The following is a 21,016-nucleotide window of genomic DNA, read 5'->3' on the forward strand; positions in this document are numbered from 1 at the left end:
TGACATTTTCCCAATCCTCTGCTGTATCATCCATGTATCCATTTTGGTATAAACTCAACTCGTCGTGTTTGGAGGAAGAAGAATACTGAGTTGCATCCCAAGAACACCATACCTATTGTGAAGCATGGGGGTGGAAACATCATGCTTTTGGGGCTGTTTTTCTGCTAAGGGGACAGGACGATTGATCCGTGTTAAGGAAAGAATGAATGCGGCCATGTATCGTGAGATTTTGAGGCAAAACCTCCTTCCATCAGTGAGAGCTTTGAATGGTTAACCAAATACTTATTTTCCACCGTAATTTACAAATAAATTCTTTGAAATTCCTACAATGTGAATTCCTTGATATTTTTTTTTCACATTCTGTCTCTCACAGTTGAAGTGTACCTATGATGAAAATTACAGGCCTCTGTCGTCATTTTAAGTGGGAGAACTTGCACAATCGGTGGCTGACTAAATACTTTTTTGCCCCACTGTATGTATGTATGTATATGTGTATATATATATATATATATATATATATATATATATATATATATATATATATATATATATATATATATATATATATATATATAAAATTCTCTCTCTAGACCAGGGGTACCCAAACTTTGTTTAAAAAAAATTTGGCACGGGGCCGCGCGACAATGTCACGTTATTAATGGGAAAATGCATTTTTAGACAACATGATTTGCTTGAGTGGCTAGGAGACACCGAGAGTAGAGAGGTGGAAATTGGAGGTAGAAAATGGATTAGAAAAGACAGATTTAGAAAAGAATAATAATGAAAACATTTATTTATTTATTTTTACTTGGGACTTCGCGCGATCCGGATTTTGGACTCTGGCGGGCCTGATCTGTTTTTTGGGGGCCCCTGCTATAGACTTTTAATTTACTTGCTAATTTCTTGTTAATATCTCCTTACTGTCTGCTGTAATGCACTTCAATATAAACTTCTTAAACATTACTGTGTACTTCTTTCTTGGTGTTGTTTCAAGCTCGGTAAGCTTAATGCAGTGGTTCTCAAATGGGGGTATGCGTACCCCTGGGGGTACTTGAAGGTATTCCAAGGGGTACGTGAGATTTTTTTTTAAATATTCTAAAAATAGCAACAATTCAAAAATCCTTTATAAATATATTTATTGAAAAATTATTTAAACAAAATATGAATGTAAGTTCATAAACTGTGGAAAAAAAAATTGCAACAATGCAATATTCAGTGTTGACAGCTAGATTTTTTGTGGACATGTTCCGTAAATATTGATGTTAAAGATTTATTTATTTGTGAAGAAATGTTTAGAATTAAGTTCATGAATCCAGGTGGAACTCTATTACAATCCCCAAAGAAAGCACTTTAAGGTGATGATTACTTATATGTGTAGAAATCTTTGTTTATAATTAAATCACATGTTTATTTTTCAACATTTTTTTTGTTGTTCTTATTTTTTCCAAATAGTTTAAGAAAGACCACTACAAATGAGCAATATTATACAATTCAATAAATCAGTAACTGATGACGTAGTGCTGCATTTTACTTTCTCTTTTTTTCAACCAAAAATGCTTTGCTCTGATTAGGGGGTACTTGAATTAAAAAAATGTTCACAGAGGGTACATCACTGAAAAAAGGTTGAGAACCACTGGCTTAGTGATTAGCTTGACTGCTCCTTGTTTTTGCTTGGTGTGTAACATGTTTAGCCTAGTCCTCCATTGACAATAATACTTGACAATTATACTTAAGATACTGAGAAATACAGTTTATTTTCCATAATTGAGGTGATTATTTCTAATTTTGTGGAGCGGCTCCACACTGTGTATGGAGACATAATTACCTGAGAGGATTGCCGTTTGTGACTATTAAAAGGCATTTATTGGCAACGTCCGTTCATGTACTTTTTCACAAAAATCGGCCGATACCGATCGATCGGCACATTCCGGGCATGCAATCATGTTTATAATTACAACGCCTCTGAACCCCAACCAGGCAAGACAGCAAGTAGCTTTCCTTTCTTGATAGCCCATTTAATACACCCGCATTGAAGCATCAACATGAGAGTGTGATAATAAGCAATTCAATTCTATGCAACAAAAATTTAGATTTATTCATTTGGAAAACTTATAACATGATTTTTGGCATTGAAGCATGACATATTAACGTGATTGTACTGAATATCAATGAAAGCATTGCAAGTAACAAAATCAGTGAAGACCTCTTTAATGGACTGCTTGTCTACTTTAGTGCTTTGGAATACACATGTGAAACCGTTTTTTCATGTAAACAATTTAAGGCCAATATTGTCACAAATAAGACAATACATCATTGAAACAAGAGCTACAACGGCAAATCTCTCATAAGGCTAATTTCACGATAATACAACCACATGAACCCATTTTCTTTTCCCCTCTCCGCACATTACAGCCTACGTTACAGTACAAGACACGACATCCCCCCTACCATAAACGTTGTGTGCAGGTTCAAAAGCGCTACAGGTGCACTGCTGTGAATGTCACTTGAATTAACCACCTGTTTGCTGACAAATCCCCCTTTGACAGGGTGGGTATGAAATTGACAACAACGCAGGACTGATACGACATCTGACAAGTCTTATAATGAAACCTCTGACTACTTAAAACAGGGGGGTCCAAAGTACTTCCCGGAGGGCCATTTGTGCCCCACTGCACATTTTTTATTGGTCCGTGACACTTTCTAAAACAAAATGATCACATCCCAGATTCGAACATGACATAAAAACTAAGAAAAATGCAAAGGACCAAACTCTCCCAAAAATGGAACCCTTATGTTTTTGGATGATTTTCGTGTGTCCCTTCAAATGAATATGCACACAAATTTCTTGTAAAATGTACGTTTTCCAGTCTGCTAAAAGCCATCAAAAAGGTTTTAGTTGGGAGAATACTATTGTAACATATAAGCTAACATGTGGATGGTTGTGTCAAATAGTTTGGCATATATTGATTGACCTACGCTAAAGGTATTCAACTAATTTTTAAGGACCAGGGGGCCGGACTTCTCCTTTTGCTATTATTTCTCATTTGTATATTCTGGAGAACCACCATCCTCTACAGTACAGTTGATTTTAGTCTATTTATTTGGTCAGAGTTACAGGAGCGCTATGCCGTTTTTAAGGACCTCGTGCAAAAAAGCTAGTCAAAGATCATATCTAAGGCAGCACTTTTGTGTTTTTAAGAATCTGCAGCAAAAATGTGAGTCCCTCACAATTTTTTTAAACTGAACACCAGTTGAATAGAATAGCCCAAATGATGAAAAGGAGTGGACTTAAAACGCAACCATGAGCAACGCATTGGTATAACTAAAGTAAAAAATATCTACAGCATCACCTTAGTTTCGCAAATCACATTACCAAAAAAAAAGTGTGTAAGAGAGAACTTCAAGGGGTGCCTTGAGGAACTCTCAGTTAAGTAAATCACAAGTTTGGACCACAGTATTTTATGCGCGCTAGCAAGGTTAAAATGTCAATGCAAGGATCTACCAGTGTGTTTGCAGAGGTCCAAGTTCCTCCATACAACAGGACCACTCTAACAAATTTTCTGCAAACATGTTTTCAAGTTAAATACCAGGGGCAATATGGTCCCCTCCAGTCGACAGTTTAATAACCCTGACTTACATTATATTGGTTTTAGTATATTTATTGTACAAAATGTATCAAGGTAGACCCTTCATCCTTCAAATTCTCTGTATTAATGATCAATTATGTAGTTTGGACACCCCCAGCTTAAAAGTTTGGTGGAATTTTGATGAAATCCAACATGTCATATATGCAATTTGTATTATCCATTACACAATATCATGACATCCAACATTATACACTCTCCAACTTTACTTAGATGTGATATTTACTTAATCAAGGGTTTATTCCCGTGGTTGTAGTTTGCATCATCTCATGTGGCAAAATATGGTAATTGTAATATTAGATTGACGCCTAGTGATCTTAGAAAAGGCATGGATATCCTTAGATTATGGAAAAATGTGTGTATATATATATATTATATATACATACATACGTACATATATATTTATATATGTATATATACATATATACACATACAGTATACACCTATATATGTATATACACAGCATATATATATATACACACACACACACACACACACACACACACACACACACACACACACACATCATTGTTTATCATTATATACCTATATCCTCCTCACTGTTTTAACACCAAGGATCACTAGGAAAACAAATGTAAAAAGACCAAACACTGTGACTTAAGGGTTTGGACTCAACTTAAATTGAGCAAAAAACCCCCAAAAGGTCCATTGAGAGCCGCCTGATGAAGATAAATTGGCTTTTTATCCACTGCCTGAAGAGTAACCTGACTGCCGGTTGAACTTTGAACTCGCTGAAGCTACAAGCGATAGAATCGGACTCGTTCAATACACTATTACGCACACAAAAAGATAGCTTATACACGTCACACTGCGATTGTTTTGTGCATGAAAATGAATTGTGCAACATGGGCATGGTTTGCTGAAATTATTCTTTCCATCATAGACTGTCATTTAGGGGCAGTCCATTAGAGTGGATGACAGGGGCATAATCCAAACCAAAAAAACACATGCATCGGGGAAATGCTGTGATGGCATAAGCAATGCAGGATGTAAACAATTTTGTAAAAAATAAAAAAACACTACAAAACCCAAAACAAGTGCATGAGAGAAATGCTGCAAGTTCACAGGCCAAAACAGATGTTAGCCGTTTTTATTAAGACATTAGCGTAGTGGTTCTCAAACTGTGGTACGTACGTGGGTTCCATCTAGTAGTACGCCAAAGATGTCTGTAAATGTGTACTGTATATGGAGTAACATCGTTTATGGTCGTGTTATCTTACAGTGGCCAAAAATATTAAATATACTTATTAAATAAAACCTCTGCCTTGTTTTTAATGACTGCTTAGGCTGAGTATGCGACTGTATTTCAATATTGGTCATTGTGGTGGTGCCAAGATTTTTCTGAAATGGAATTTGGTGAAAAACATTTGAGAACCACTGCATTTGTGGGATGCCTAGAAAAAAACAAAACATTGCTGAAATCATCTCAACTAAATAAAAATCAGTTGCTCTACAATACTAAATCTTACGTCTTGTTGGCTAACATCCACTTCGTTCTGTTAAATTACAGCATTTATCCCATGTTGTTGTTTCTGAGGTTTGTGTTTGTTTATGGCATCTGCATAATTTTTCTTTTTAATCCTGCACCATTTATGTGATTGTAGCATTTTCCAGCTGCATTTGTACTTTTTCCTGCATCAGCCACTGTAGTAAATACATGTAGTATTTCAGTATTTCTTTGACCACTACTACAGTTTGAAGAGGGGGTAAAAAAGCTGCAACTACAGCACGCATCCACTAGAGGGAGAGCAGGAGTGGTTTTGCCCCCCACACCCCCAAAAACAAGATTGTGGGGTAAAGGCTCACTCTGTTCCTGTGGCTGCAACACAAAAAGTGACCTCTGACATAAAGGAGTGAGACGTCATCACAACAAAATGAAGAAGGGCACGCTTTGGTGAAAGTGAAGGATCGGCAAATAAACAATACCCTCTGATAAAGGAGAGACATAATTATCTTCAAGAGTACTCCGACCACTTTGGAGACTTGAAGAGTAAAAAAGTAAACAAAATATATAAACCAGCAGATCACAAATCAAGATATGTTGTATAAAAAACTCAAGAAGAGCAGAAATTGAATAATCTTCCTTGATGTAAATAACTCTTAAATCCTCCCTGGAAAGTTTATTTCATTGCTTTGCATCCAGTGAGGAGAATCCTGCCATTAATGGTGTAAACAAACTCCTCCACCTCTCAAAAAAAAAAAAAAAAAAAAATTCCAAAAGGAAGCAAAAGGCCCTCACTCAAATGAATCTCAAACCCAGGATGTGATTGGCTGCTTTAGTCCTCAGCTGTCAGAGCGCCATGTTTGTTGCGCTTCCACTTCCTCAGACACCACCAACAGAAGTTCACAGTTCTTCCCTCGGAGCTGCTGGCGCAGGAACTGCCTTTATAGGATTGACAAGACAACAGAAGAGTGAAAAAGGAAAGGAAGTCAACGTGGAACAACCTGACATGTACTGTCAATTGATGTTTCCCACACTATAGTGCAAGCACATTTTCAGAATGTTGTCGTGCTTCATCAAAAAGCAGAATTTTGGACTTTGTTTGGAAGTTCACAGAGTAAAGGACTGTGCAAAATCTAAATGCCAAATTTTGCGTGACATATGTACAGTAGGTACCTCTGCGATTTTGCCTCATCCTTCACTTTAGGCGAGGAATGTGTGAAGAATTCACTACTGACCGGATGAATCAGCAAAAGAAAGATGATGAAGCACTAGCTGCTCACCATTAGGGACACCAAGGTCATGTCCTTGGTATGTTTTAAGGGGCATAAAAAGATGATATGACTGACTGTTTCCGAGGACTTTGTGTGCGCTGTACATCACCATGCGGTAGACCATCCTTGCTCAATATACGATCTTTGGTCATGCACAACTCCAGTAATGTAACACAATGAAGTCCACTTTTACTTTAAACATTATCCGATCCGAAATGTGCTGTCAGCATAATGTTAAAATGAAATCATACTAACGTAACTAATGTTGCTTTCACATGAATGAAATTGACTATTGGTAAGTTACCGTTTTCATGCCAGTCAGGTTCTGTTCACAGAGATCAAGCCCACCCCGCCCTAAAAGCACAACAAGCTCTCTGCGCAGGGCTGTGCGATCCGTGGGTGGGCCCGTTTTGCATGAAGAAGCACATGTCAAATGAAAATTATTGAATAACAAAGCGCTGCATATTAAATTTGACCCCAAACGTATTAGTGGCCACGTCATGCTCTGTACCTGAATTGATTATGAGGACACCCTTGTGACGTGCGTCATCAGTACTTGTGTTGCAAATCAGCAGGTTTTAGGTTCAAATCCCTGTTGTAATTGAAAAGGTAGTAAGGTTTTTTTTTTTTCAAATCTAATATGCTAAACAATAAATAAAAAGTGGACTCTTACAATATCCTGCTGATTGTCAAAGATGTTAGATAATATAAGACGTGATAGTTCTACCTCAATGAAAGCGTTTGTTATTCTGGAAATTCATTTTGCTCAAGAAAATATGATTTTTAGAGCGCTTTTTTCTCTAAAAACTCAATGTGCTTTACAAGGTGAAACCCAATATCTACATCTCTAAGCTACATTCAAACCAGTGTGAGTTGCGCCGGGAGCCCAAGGATACAACAGCAGTGACCAGGATGTCGGAAGTGGGAATCAGACCTGGTACATGTATCCTCCACTGCTGCCATTTTCAATACAAAGTAGCGTACAGTTCGTTCTTGTGTATGTCAGTAGACTCCGTATGGAAACGCTAGAAACTAGAACATGGCTGACGGGGTGGAGCTACAGTTGAAATGAGCTTGCCCAGGAGAACTTTGGCACGTGAATAAGACCACCCACAAAACGGCACATCCTGAAAAGACAGTTGGAAGCTGCTTGATGATGGTCTGTAAAACATAATTTATGCAACATTTTGACCAAATAACCACCATTAAAAGTTATGTAGACCACAATGAAGCATTTTAAAAATAGAAAAATAATCAAACTATTGGACACATTTTTAAAAAGATGCTTTTAGCCCATCTCCATGCTTACTTGCTGCGCGTATACGTTAGCAACCAAAAGGAAGTTTTGTAACCTGAAACCAGTTTTGAAAACGTTTTCTTATAAATACTATAACAAATAATACATTGCGAAAATCAATTCTGAATCGACTTGTCACCACAAAATCAGAATACTATCGAATCTCGAGGTGCCCAACAATCCCTAACTTTAGTACATTCTATTGTATTGTTTCATACAAAATTAATCTAAAAGTTAGTTTTTATTTTCAAACAGAATGTCACATGTTAGAATTGTGCTGTTTTTTGAGGGGAGTGTGTGGGCAAGCACCAATTAAATTAATTTCAATGAGCGACTTGAAATACCATTTTTTAGGTTAAGAGCGGCGTCACATTACCAAATAGGCTTGTAAGTTATCACGACCTGTGTAGTGAAGTGAAGATAACTATATTTATATAGCGCTTTTTCTCTAGTGACTCAAAGCGCTTTACATAGTGAAGCCCAATATCTAAGTTACATTTAAACCAGTGTGGCTGGCACTGGGAGCAGCTGAGTAAACGGTCTTGCCCAAGGACACAGCTGCAGTGACTAGGATGGCGGAAGCGGGAATCCAACCTGGAACCCTCAAGATGCTGGCACGGCCACTCTACCAACCGAGCTGTGCCGCCCCATTTATTATAACCACAGGTAAAAGCAGTAATTGGCTGTAAGTATCTTACCTCTGGCACGTGATAGTCACGAGACTCAACATCAGGGTACTATAAATACTTTGCAGCAGAGTTTAGAAATTAGGTGTTGCTGAATGCCCAGAAAAAATTCAAATTTTTAAAGAAGAAAACTCGTCTCATTGGAGGGCTGACAAAGTCTAGAAGGAAAAGTAGATACATAATAACTACATGAAAACCACAATTAAATAGTACAGGTAAAGGTGTCCTCTTTAAAGGGGAACAGCCCTTTCTTTTGGAGATTTGCCTATCGTTCACGATCATGTTGAAACACAAGAACACACGTCTTTTTTTTAGGATTCTGTAGATGATAAAAAAAATGCTTGCAAAATGCCACCAATGGGAGTCACCTTTGTCGCCTTTAAATCCCTCTAAAACAGAGGTGTAAAACCAATTTTAGATCGGGGGCCTCATGGAGAAAAATCTACTCCAAAGTGGGCCAGACTGGTAAAATCACAGCACGATAACTTGAAAATAAAGACAACTTCCGATTTTTGTTTAAAAATAGAACAAGCACATTCTGAACATGTAAAAATCATAATGGTGGATATTTTTTTTTACACTTAATTTTTTTTTTTTTACACTTTGCGGTTAATAGTATTCTATCTTTATTCGTCGTTATTTATACTTTCTAAATAAATTATTTGATAAAGTTCATCGGTCAACTCATTGGTGTTAATTTTCAATCTATCAAGATAAATTACAGTATCTTATTTAGGTAGTTTGATAATTTTTTCAACTAATGTACTAACATCATGTGGTTTATTTTGTACATATGTAGCATCATCTACAAAGATAGAAAGAACTGCTGTTGCGACATCCAGTGGACACATTTAGAACAGCTGTTTCTTTCATTAAAAACATTCGGGTAAATTTTTAGAATTAGCAAACTCATCCTGCGGGCCAGATAAAACCTGTTTGCGGGCCTGATCTGGCCCTCGGGCAGTACGTTTGACATCCCTGCTCTAAACCGACTTTAAAACCCTCCAACGTTTTATACACACACTGCATGTAGTAGGAGACATGTTCATAACAATAAGTAATATGATCAATATTTATGGTCTTTAAGTCATTTTATGCATTACCGGAACTCACTTCCTCAGCGCATTTATTTCCGTTACCAGAGCAAATTTGTGTTTCTGTTTCCGGAACAAAGGCTTGTATCTCCTAATAATGGCAGACTTGGTAACAGACACAGAAAATAAAAATTTTTGGACAAATGAGGATTAACAACCTTAATGTTTTGAAGCTGAATATATAGAGGATGAACTGCTTCTTATAGAAAGCGAGCTCAAAGAGAGTGGGAAAAGTTGGCGCAGACTGTAGCCGAGAGAGTGAGGTCGGTGTGACTTGACTGTAAATGTGGACAGAAAAGGCGGCCTTTCCCAAATAAAACCGGGAAAAAAAACATCTCAACCAAACGCACAACTGTCCATTGAGTGAGTCACTATATTATTGATCATAATACATGCAGCACGTCATGGTTGTTGTTACAAATACAGTGCATTCACTGTTTAGCTAGTTGTGTACAAACAAAACATGAAATGTGGGCTAATACTTGACAGATACTGTAACATGAATGGTCACATTTTTCAATCAGTACAGATTGGTGTTCAATCTCATTGTGTTGTGCATTACAAACTCAAAAGCCGTTCAGGTGCTGACGCAGTATGAAGCCTGCGTCTTGATGCAGCTAGATTACGGCTAATACTGTAGTATGATGTCGCAAGACCATGTATTGCTACGCCAGAAAAATAGTTCCTCAGTCTTTGCCCTTACAATAACAAGTTGCTACAGTTTAGTTATTATACAGGTTACGGAATGTAAATTAAGTATTATTGTCAGTTTTTGAATGCATTGTTTTTTTAGATTGAATGGATTACTCCAATTAGCTGCATTGTTATCTACTTAGAACAAGCCCAGTATTAAAAACTAGAATGCAAAAAAACATTTGTCTTCTTGTCTTTCATAATCAATGTGAGCAATAGGCCAAAAAATGCAGTTCCCCTTTAATAAACACATAGTACTACTCATTGCAGTTTATTAACATACACTTTTAACGCAGTGTTTCCTAACAAGATTGAGCAAGGTCACAGTTTAAAATAATAAAAATTCACAGCAGACACGCACACGAAACGTTGTATGAAGGGAACACAAGATAATTGTCTGCCTCCTGGAGTATCATGGAAGAGCATTTCATTGTTTTACGGCACACTCATCAGTGCGCAGAGAAGTCTGTTCAGAGACAAAAACCAACAGACTCCTTTGTCCCCCATGCAATCAAAGTGTAAAACTCCTCACTGGGAGGGAGGGAGGGGACATTGTGCAAATACATGACTTTCTGCCTTGGTTTAAATCATACTTGCATTTTGTATTCATATTTGATCATTATATTTGATCCTTTACTGATTGCTCTGAATTATGTGTTTATATTGCCATTGTCCTGTAAATATTGCATATGGTGTCGCTGCTAGTGGAACCTTCCTTTCCCTGGAATACACAGTGGTTGGGAATTACTGCTTTAAATTCAAGGAGAAATACATGACATTATCTGCATAAGACATTAACCAATGCGGTTGATACAATATTCTCAGCATTATTATTGTTCCATCTCTCGCCCCCCTCACCTGAGATCATCTGGACTCCCGATTGGTTGAGGGCCACGCAGCTTGGAGTCCAGGTTGTAGTAGACCCCTGCGACTTCTCTCACCCCAATCCAGTGCTGGCGTTTGAGCGGCAGCTGTAGTGGTCCCCAGCGGAGATTGGACGGAACGTTGAGAATGAAGCCGGTCACGTTGGACAGCTCAATGCTGCCGACGTCCCTGGTAGAACAAAGATGGCGTTTGTCTATTTGTCCTCACGTCCCTAATGAGTGCCAACAGTGTATTATAAGGTAGATTTAAAAACAATCATTTTATTGTCTTATTCGCCTGCCACAGTATTTAAAGGCTACCACTGCAAGTATCTACGATAACGAAAGTTTTGATTGACACTGTCACCGGAAAGAAACTACTCAAACGCAATAAAATATTTTAGCAACAACAGCACAAAGTCATCAGATTGTGTACCTACTGTTATGTCCAGGGAGTGTAGAAATCACTATTGATTTGTGGACATGTTTTCATAGCTTGTTAGAATAAGCTTGGTAAATCATTCTATAAATATATATTTTTTCTTAAAACGTTAAAACAATTTTGTTTTATAGTTTTAAATGCATCTTGTATTTCAGTTACCGTATTTCCTTGAATTGCCGCAGGGCATATAGTATGCGCCTGCCTTGAATTACTGCGGGTCAAACTCGCTTCGCAAAATAATTAGCACATGCTTAGTATTACTGCCTGGTCAAACTCGTGACGTCACGAGTGACACTTCCCCTGTCATCATTTTCAAAATTGAGGAAGCTGATTTCAATACTGGTAATTTGAAATCGCATAAAGGGAAGAAGATTAAGAGATATTCAGTAGGATTTAAAGTCCAAGCTTACATCACACTCAAATTTTTACTGCATGCCTTTGGTAAGTGCCATAGTGAGAAGATGTTTTAAAATAATTTGCGCATGCTTACTTTTACCGCATGCCTTTGGTAAGCGCAGGAGTGAGAAGGGGTTTTAAATTTATTTGCGCTCCGGCGGCAATTCAAGGAAATACGGTATACCTTTTCTCTAACATTATGAAGGGAAACATGAATGTTATGAAATTATGCTCAATATTACATTATGTGAGTTTATATTTTACTCACTATAGATCAGACAAAACCGTCTCACATTCGTCATAAAAATGTTGAGTTTTCTGCCTCTTAGGCAAACCTTATCATAGACAATACACATTGTACTTGGCATGATACAGTACTTTGAGATGTGTGATATCATGCCTGCAAACTATCTAATCAGATAAAGCATAAAAAGACCTCACTTTCCTAACTTCAGTATTAAATAAGTTTCAGTAACTTGTTAAAAAATACATTATGGTCCTGTTACATATTGCTTTACAATTGACATAAAAGCTGCAATGTTATGTATCTTTCTTATTAAGTATCCCAACTCAATCACATTTTAACATGTACATAGCGTTCAGCACATAGAAAGTGTCAGAAAAAAAAAATCTCTATTTACTTGAACTATTTACAATAATTAATGTAGCACACTCCTATAAATCAGTAAGCATAAACACAGTGGCTAACATGACAGGACATGTCCCAAATAGGGATGTTTTTATCAGTGTTTTATGGTGCTGATTCCGAAACCAATCATCCATGAGCGAAATAGGCCGATCACAATACTGTTACCGATCACGTGAAATAACTGTAGATTTTTCAATGTATCTATGGTGTAAGCATACAGTGTAACAATTAGGGATGTCCCGATCCAGGTTTTTGCATTTCCGATCCGATATAGTTTTTGCACTTCCGATCCGATACTGGCCTATCCGAGCATGTATTAAAGTTTAAAGTTATTTAGCCTACTTAGTTGTCATATTCATGTTGAAAAGGGTTTTAGTACTCTTGATAACAACTAGCCAGTTGAATTAGGTGAGTTTGAATAATACACAATTGGTATTCAAGGATACACACAAAGTAGAAAAAATTATACATGACAAACAGAAATGGCATCATTAAACAGTAAAAAAGTGAACAGTATAAAGTGCAAATAATGCTGTAAACATTATTACAAAAAGCAAAACACACAACCTGAGTGGGATAAAATGTCTATAACTCAGCATCAATACTTGGTCTTGAACAAGTGTTAACTTAAAAAAAATATAAAAAAAATTATATATATATATATATATATATATATATATATATATATATATACATACACACACTCCTTTCAATTGTTTGCCCCAGTCATGGGGGGCAAATAATTTAAGTCCAAGCATAATGGGGACATTATTTCTAACAAAGACGAGCACTTCAAGATGCTCAGGTGTAAGCCTGCTCCTGTGTTTATCAATGATGAGTGCTAAAAAGCCTCTCACTCGCAAGCCATTAAAATGTCTTACAACTTTACCACCACGCTAGACTTTATTGTGGCATGTTTTGCACTCCACCTCTTCATCTTTTTCGTTTTGTAGGGTAAAATAAACCCACACAGCAGACATTTTTACCATAACTTTTAATTCACAAGGCTGTCTTAAGGGTTAGAACACAGGCCTGTGGATGTGTTGAAGGTGTGCTGGAAAATGCGGAACGGAGCATAGGGAGCAGCAGAAGAGTGGAATGTATTATTTAAATCGGTGTGTTGGAAAACACCGGATTTAAAAAAAAAAAAACGGCAAGTAATGAATAATTCCACTTGTAATCACATTTTCCCATGCCTTGCCGATATGCATTTTTTGGCAAATATCGGCGGCCGATCCGATCCAAATATCGGATCGGGACAACCCCAGTAACAACATCAACACATTGCTTAAACAAGGTCCTTATTGTCTTTGATTACATACAATTGTTTCATCACTGTAAAGTAAATGGTACACAATAACTAAACAAGTAAAAACTACTATCTAGTACTCATTTGATTTTTTTGGTTTTTGCCCTCAAACTCATGTAAATAAAAATCAAGCATTTATTTATTGTGTTATTTCAAGCGAGCTTAGCGATGAACATGTTTGCTCCTGGCTTGCTCTTAACGTGTTAAACATGCTTCGTCCTTCAGTGATGATGATATCTAGCTGAAAGTTGATGATGATACTCTAGATACCAAGCAATGTAGTTTATTTGCCACAATGGAGGTAATTATAATAATTAAGCTGGTAACCACCTGTGACCAAAATTAACTAAAGTATCGGTCAGAGTTGATTGGCTTTGCAAGGCAATAATTAACTTAAAATCTATATCACAATTTAAATTGCGTCATTTCCTTTTGTATTATTTTCTCAGTACTATTATGAATCTACTGTTAATAGTTGGTTACTTTCTGCTGTAACAGGGTTATATCTACATTTCTGTTAAAATGTACTAAGCATTTATTCTCATGTTATTTGGATACTTTACATTAGTTATGGACGATACTACAAATTAGGGCAGGGGTCGGGAACCTTTTTGGCTGAGAGAGCCAAGAAGCCAAATATTTTAAAATGTATTTCCGTAAGAGCCATATAATATTTTTGTTAACAATGAACACAACAAAACGTGTGCATTTTTAAGAAAGACCAACATTTCTAGAGAGGTCTCTTATTCTTTGGAATAAAATTGTTATTCTGAAGCTAACTGTGGAGGGAGCGTGGCCTGCAGGCCTGCAGCGAAGCAGGGTGTTGCCAGGACAGGCCTCGAATTCAGCGACAGGTGCGTAGACGGCCCACCTGGGCCTTTTTATCTGATCACCTGTCGCTATGTTATAAGCAGCAGCCAGGAGGAGAGACGAGCTTGGGGCTAGAAACCAGAGCGCGAGTGAGAACGAAAGAGAAAAAGACAATTGCTGGAAAGCAACTGAGATACTTATTAAAGAATAAAACAATATTGTAACCCTGAAACTGGGTCTCATGTCAGTGCTTGGTGGTCTGAAGAACCCCCTGGAGGGCAAGCCCCACACTAACCAATAATAAATAAATGACTTCTTACAACCTTCTTGAATATAAAAATGCATGACAATATTTTATATTTTGAACGTTATTTTTATCACTGTGATTACAAGTGGAATTATTCATTACTTACCGTGTTAAGCAATGTCAGCTCAGATTTATCCGAGAGCCAGATGCAATCATCAAAAGAGCCACATATGGCTCGCGAGCCATAGGTTCCCTACCCCTGAATTAGGGTATCGATCCAATGCCAAGTACGGTAGTTACAGAGGCAGACCACCATTGCTGATATTTCAAAGTTTCAAGATCATTGAATGATTACATTTTTGATCACAATACTAAACAAACAAAAACATGGATGGGAGTGGAACAATATCAACTAAATGTTAAAATGAATTCCTTATTCCCATTTGTCACATACAATATTTTGAGCAAAATTAAGTCAATAGTACAACAAGAATAAACTCCAATGGCTCTGATTTAATTCCTTTACTTGTTTTCACTTGTAAGGTCCTTCTGTGTTCAGGGTCAGAAAACGATTTTATGATAGTAGACATATTAAGCTAATCACTGTAGTGTCAACAATATACTGATACATACTTTGTATCGGTACTGTTGACATTTATAGCAACCCGCCCCACCCCTTTTCACATTCAACAGCTCTATCTTAGTGTTCAGCTTGACTTCTTGTATTCTGTGTAGTGTAGCATGTTTAGCTGTTCATGGTCCTCCAGTGGTGATCTTACTCATAAGAAAGAGTTTATTTGCCACCATGGAGGCGAGGATTAGTGACTTAGAAGTGGCTTAGCACTTTGAAGGCACTTGCGAAGGAAGGATGTTACGTTGTATTGAGGACGCATCCGTTGCCATGCTAGAATGTGTAATCTACATGCATTATCATGATATGGCGATATAATTTAAATCTCTATCACTAGCTAAATTGATATAATTTATCACATGTCGTCTGTATTGCGTGACCCTAAAGCAAAATAAACAAAATAAAAAATAGATGATTCAGTTTTTGTGTCATCCACTTCTTCTCAAATAGTGGGGGACTCCTGAGGGAACGCGGTGTGATGCCAGGGGACCCCGGATATTATGCTTTATCAGTATCGTGCTTCAAACCCCGCTTCAAAAAGCTGGACATTACAAACATGCTTATTGTAGCCATTAATCCTGACTTGCTCATTTTGATTAAAAAAGAACAAATCAGCACAAATTGTTTTATATTTATTTTAGGTTTTGTCGGTTAAAGTATAAAGTAATAAGGATAAAATGTTAGGCAGAGGTGTACTTATAACAATTTCATAGTATTCATAGTCACAGATGGGGGTCAAGGGGAGTATGTTCTTCTTTTTAGGGGGTGCGTAAGAGAAAAAAATTGAGAAGTACTGTTGTAAGACAACTTTTCTACTCTTGAACCTCTGCTCACAAAAGGGAGGACATTTCTCAACTGTTTTGCCTTCGTTATTATTTTTATGACACACCATCATATGGTGGTGCACTTATTCAACTCCGTAAGTTAAATTAATTAGAAATTTACGCGCAGGCAACAAAACACCTCCACTTTAAGGATGTTAGCAAAATCACAACACACAGCTTTAGTGGAGTGAGAAGAACATGTCTACAAGATATAAGCAAAATTGGTTTAAAAAAGTTGGCCGCCATTAACAATACATCTCTGCAGGAACACCTCCCAGATTCAGTCTGAGTTCCATCATGACTGTTTTGGACTTTTGTGTTATTTTTCCTGTTTTTAGTATTTCTTCCTGTCCAGTCATCTTATTTTGGTTTCTCTTCCTGTTTTAGGACTGGCTTTTTGTGATTCTACTCCTGCTTCTAAATGATGAACAAGTGTTTTTCTTTTTCTTTGTGTCACAGGTGAGTGGACTTCCCCGGTGTCTTATTTTCCACTTCCCGTCGAGCGCTCTTATTTTTTTAAGTTCCACTTCCTGTTTAACATGTCAGGCTGCCTGTGTTCGGAAAATTAGTTTAAAAAGTAATTATTCATAGTTACTTATTAGTTTACCAAAAAAATATCTGAATCACTAATATAATTACTATTCAATATATGTCATTATTTCACATGGGAAGGTAATTAATGCATTACTTTAAAAAAACCTTGAAATATCTGGCATATTTGAGCATAGTGAGAGCATAATGTGTGCCTTTAGAAGGCGGTGTCTGTTGCCAAGTGACATGTGACGTCAGCGAGAGTGCGCTCAGAGCATCAATTTAGCTCAGCTGTGTTTGTTAGCTTAGAAGCTGCAGTTTTGCGGCACTGCCGGCAAATTGTTGAATCTTTTCACTGGATTGTGTTAGCGATAGTTAATAAAGAGATTGAATGTGCTTCAATGGCTGTCTTGTCTCCTTGTCTACACACGGGGTACAGTATATAGAATTTCCAGCTTGTCACTTCAATCATGGATTTGTTGTTCATTATTTACTCATAGTAGTAGTACGGGTGTGTATATGTGTGTACTAAGCTTACAAGTTTTTCGCTGTTTGATGTTGCCTTTGCCTATTTAACATTAAAATAATTTTAGTGTGGTGCTGGTTGTTGCTTTCACTAATAAAACGTTACTTCCTGCATTGAACTTGCTGTGTTTTGAACGCCGTCTTGTTGACATAAAACCACATTAAATGTGGTGTGCCACGATACATCAAATGCATCGGTAAGACGTTTTAACGTGCGTAAATGTAATTAATTAGATTACTCATACTAATAAAAGTAATGGCGTTGATAACAGTTATTTTTTAATGTTTTCCTATCCCCACAAGCTACATTTCTACCTCTGCTCAGAGCGCTGGTTCCTGACCTGTTCTGTGTTGGCAATTGAGAGGCTCACTTGTACCTCAATGTCTATCGCTGGTTCATTGTTCCAAAGATCGTGTTGTGTGTTCTTGTGTTTTGGCCTTGTCTAGGATTGCTTTGCCTTGTTTGATCTACTGCTGTAGTGATCCTTAATTTTGGTACCCAATACAGAACTTCTACTTGCACGTCACTTGCCTTCTCTGCATCCTGGTATTACACCAACAGTATTCATGCGCAAGTGTAACAAACTTTTGTCTAACGATCAGGGCATAGAAGAAAATTCTTGGCCCCCATCCCACCCTAAACCCAACGTCGCAGCTCCATACACACACTTTGTATGTGTACATGCAAAACAAATAATTATTGCAGGGATTTGGTTGAAATAAGTTTTTAATCTTAATTAGGCTTTTGACTTAACATATTTAGATAAACTCCCTTAATAATTGTTTTTTGTTTTGAAATATAAAAAGTTAATATCAATACAAAATGACCAAAATATGAATTTAAATAATCTACTAACCATTACTTTCTGAATAATATTAATTATTCATTTGAAAATGATTATAAAAATCTGTCAAGTTTTCCTTTACTTCAGAGTGTACAGTAGAGATTAGCTGACACACATGGCATTATTATCAGTGGACAATACGAATCATAATAATACAATGAATATAGTACAATAAATGCATCTCCCAGGAGTTAACTCTCTCCATGTCTTTAAAACTTAGTCACGCCTCTGTTTGTAACTTTAATCAACGTTCTTTGAACGCACCTCAGTTACATGCAAAAAAATGCAAAAGTAACACTTGTACAAAACTTCCTCCTGGGCTGCCACAAATATATATTTTTTGAATGTTTACCTTTCTTCTATCACTTCATCTTGGTTCCAAAATGTTGGCGCTGTGTTTAAATGCTTAAAAATGTGAGCTTTGATGACATCTGTGTTGAGTGAAATATTTCATGAAAGGTTTGCCGCTATCCCGGTTGAACGACCCATTCTGCATTTTTCATAAGGGGGGTGTAGTAATCTTTCAATAAACTTTATTGTTTAACTTATTATATCTATTTCCTATTAACATTTACTACGTTGTTGTTTTTATTTTCTTGCATTTTCAAACTTTACAAAAGCCCAGCCCCTTACCGTGCTTGGGGCCCCACTTAGACGCCCCTGCTAATGATTATAAAACTTTGGGGAAATCTGTATAATGTGTGTACTAGCTTTTAGCGCACAAACCAAACATCATTTACTTCCACACCAACGTTTTAGAGCAACACTTCTTCTCCACTGACCTTCTTTTATCCCACCAAACTGCCTCGAAGCCTCGCGTCTGCAGGGCAGCCATGATGACATTCACGTCGTAGTTACCGTTTCCTAGCATGCTCTTCTTGTGAGACGCCACCAGAGTGCTGGGAGAAAGCCTGCAACGAGTCGACAAGGAAAGTCGTTCACAAGAAATGAGAAAGCAAACAGGTGGACAATATGGACACGCACCTCTGGTAGATCTCCTGTAACGTGTCCCTGCTGAAGGCCGAACCGTCCTGGAAGACGTTATTGAGCGCATGCAGGGCGCACAACTCCCGCCGCTGCTTCTCATGGTAAATAGCCGGACGCGTAGGTGAAGTTTGAAGAAGTGGCGGCGCCGTGAGTGAGGACGAGGAGGATGAAAGCTCTCGCTTCTCTGCTCTAACTACTTCCCCTCCACCAGTTTTCTGCTTGCTGACCTTCCAAGGCATGCACCCCAAGTCCTGGAGGCTTCCTTTGCCTTTCCCCTTCCACTCCCCGCCTGGATACGGAGTGCTGCCCATCTCGGGTCGTTGGCCACCACCTTCAGGAAGCTAAATCTGCATCATGACAACCATCGCCATGGTAACCTCTCAGCCGCTCGGAAGAGAGGCGCTTTTGTGTTTGTGGACTATTGCAGGGAAGGTGAGGGTTTAAATTGGGTTTATCTTGGAAAGGGGACATAGGCAGGGCACTAAGAGACCTTTCTTAAAGACGAGAGATGAGTGTGACTTCCTCCATCCTCAGTCGGGCTTTTTGTTCCATCGCGAGGCGGCCAAACTTCCACTGGAAAAGGGCCGGGGTGTCCAAAAGCTGTCCGAGCAAATCACAAAACACATTAGGAGTCAGAATTGCCAAAAGAAACACGTTCCTCCCTATAAATAACTCCCATGTTGGTCAGCAGACCCAAAAATGAGAAGGTAAACATCCTCAGCAGCTGCTAGAAGGAAGCTGGCTGCTCAGTTAGCTGGCAACAACAGCACAAAAAGAACCAAACACACACATTCGCCTTATCTCATCCCTCAAATGTCACATTTACGAAGAAATACACCATTCATGGCCAGATTGCAGCCAAGTGACCACAGTGTGACAGACTGACGCGACGTTGTCTTGAGCAAACAAGCCCGAGCAGCGACTCCTCGTTACGCTTAATAACTTGTTTTGGGTTAACGACAACTCACCAAATCTCTGCCGTCACACACGCAAATGTGGCACGCCGCTCTGAGGGGATGAAACTAGGCTCTGTTCCTTCTCGCAGGGGAGTTGTGTCCTTTGTCTTTAGCCACTTTTCACCAAGTGACTCGACTGCGTCTGCTTAGCGCGCATGCGCGGGAGCGTCACTCTGACCTCATGTTGCTGTTTGCGTCACTCAGAAGTGGGCGGGGCCAGTGAACACCTTCGGTGTTTTTTTCTTTCTTATTTATTCTATTTCGAACTCAATATCAAAATAATCTTGGTCAAGACAAAAAAACAAAGATGTTTTTTGCATGACCCATCACGCACACTAATTCCATACTTATTTGTCCATATTTATCTTATTCTTTATCAACTAATAAACACATTTACAGAATACATAATCACTTGATACACAACAATTTGCAATGTAAACTGTGAACTGTATCGGACAGTTTTCATTGAAAAGCATGTGATCGCCATCGCCGATGAAATCATATTATTTGATTTTGATTTGATTTTTATTAAGGATCCCCATTAGCTGGTTGCCACAACAACCCACTAGTCTTCCTGGGGTTCAAAAACTCAATACAATTATAAGTAAAAGCATATAATTATAAATACACGATTCAGAAACAAATACAAATCATCAACAAGCGAACAATTTACAGTCTCAGAATATTAGTTACCATATAAATATAACTACACAATACAAAACCAAACAAAAATCATCAACAAGCAAACTAATTTCACAGACTCAGATAAAATATTATTGCCAATCACAACTACCGATCCCCTTTGGCTAATATCGTATTGATTTTTAGTCCTCCAGTCCTCCATAATCAGC

The 21,016-nt window shown here is 37.8% G+C and overlaps 1 protein-coding gene across 3 annotated transcripts; it reads right to left on the reverse strand.

The window, feature by feature from the left end:
- Positions 1-2,069: 2,069 nt before the first annotated feature.
- josd1 (Josephin domain containing 1) lies at positions 2,070-20,687 on the reverse strand. Of its 3 annotated transcripts, none has more exons than XM_061908992.1 (5): positions 20,178-20,466; positions 19,207-19,809; positions 19,005-19,133; positions 11,009-11,203; positions 2,070-6,044 (listed from the first exon to the last, which is right to left on the reverse strand). In XM_061908992.1, exons 2-5 carry the CDS (start codon positions 19,518-19,520, stop codon positions 5,942-5,944), a joined length of 741 nt encoding a protein of 246 aa, XP_061764976.1. In that variant the 5' UTR covers positions 19,521-19,809; positions 20,178-20,466; the 3' UTR covers positions 2,070-5,941. The 3 variants fall into 3 exon arrangements, with proteins under 3 accessions (XP_061764976.1, XP_061764977.1, XP_061764978.1); XM_061908993.1 differs by having other exon boundaries at positions 2,070-6,048; positions 20,178-20,430; XM_061908994.1 differs by lacking the exon at positions 2,070-6,044 and adding an exon at positions 9,122-10,871 and having other exon boundaries at positions 20,178-20,687.
- Positions 20,688-21,016: the final 329 nt, after the last annotated feature.

Source organism: Nerophis ophidion, linkage group LG08, assembly GCF_033978795.1.
Source record: "Nerophis ophidion isolate RoL-2023_Sa linkage group LG08, RoL_Noph_v1.0, whole genome shotgun sequence".
Lineage (NCBI taxonomy): Eukaryota > Metazoa > Chordata > Actinopteri > Syngnathiformes > Syngnathidae > Nerophis > Nerophis ophidion.

Excerpts from the sequence above, each read along its gene's own strand:
- josd1 (XM_061908992.1), bottom strand. The coding sequence starts at position 19,520 with ATGGGCAGCACTCCGTATCCAGGCGGGGAGTGGAAGGGGAAAGGCAAA. Across the intron at positions 19,134-19,206 it reads TTACAGGAGATCTACCAGAG|GCTTTCTCCCAGCACTCTGG; the intron begins GTGCGTGTCCAT and ends GACTCGTTGCAG. Across the intron at positions 6,045-11,008 it reads GGGAGTCCAGATGATCTCAG|TTCCTGCGCCAGCAGCTCCG; the intron begins GTGAGGGGGGCG and ends CTATAAAGGCAG.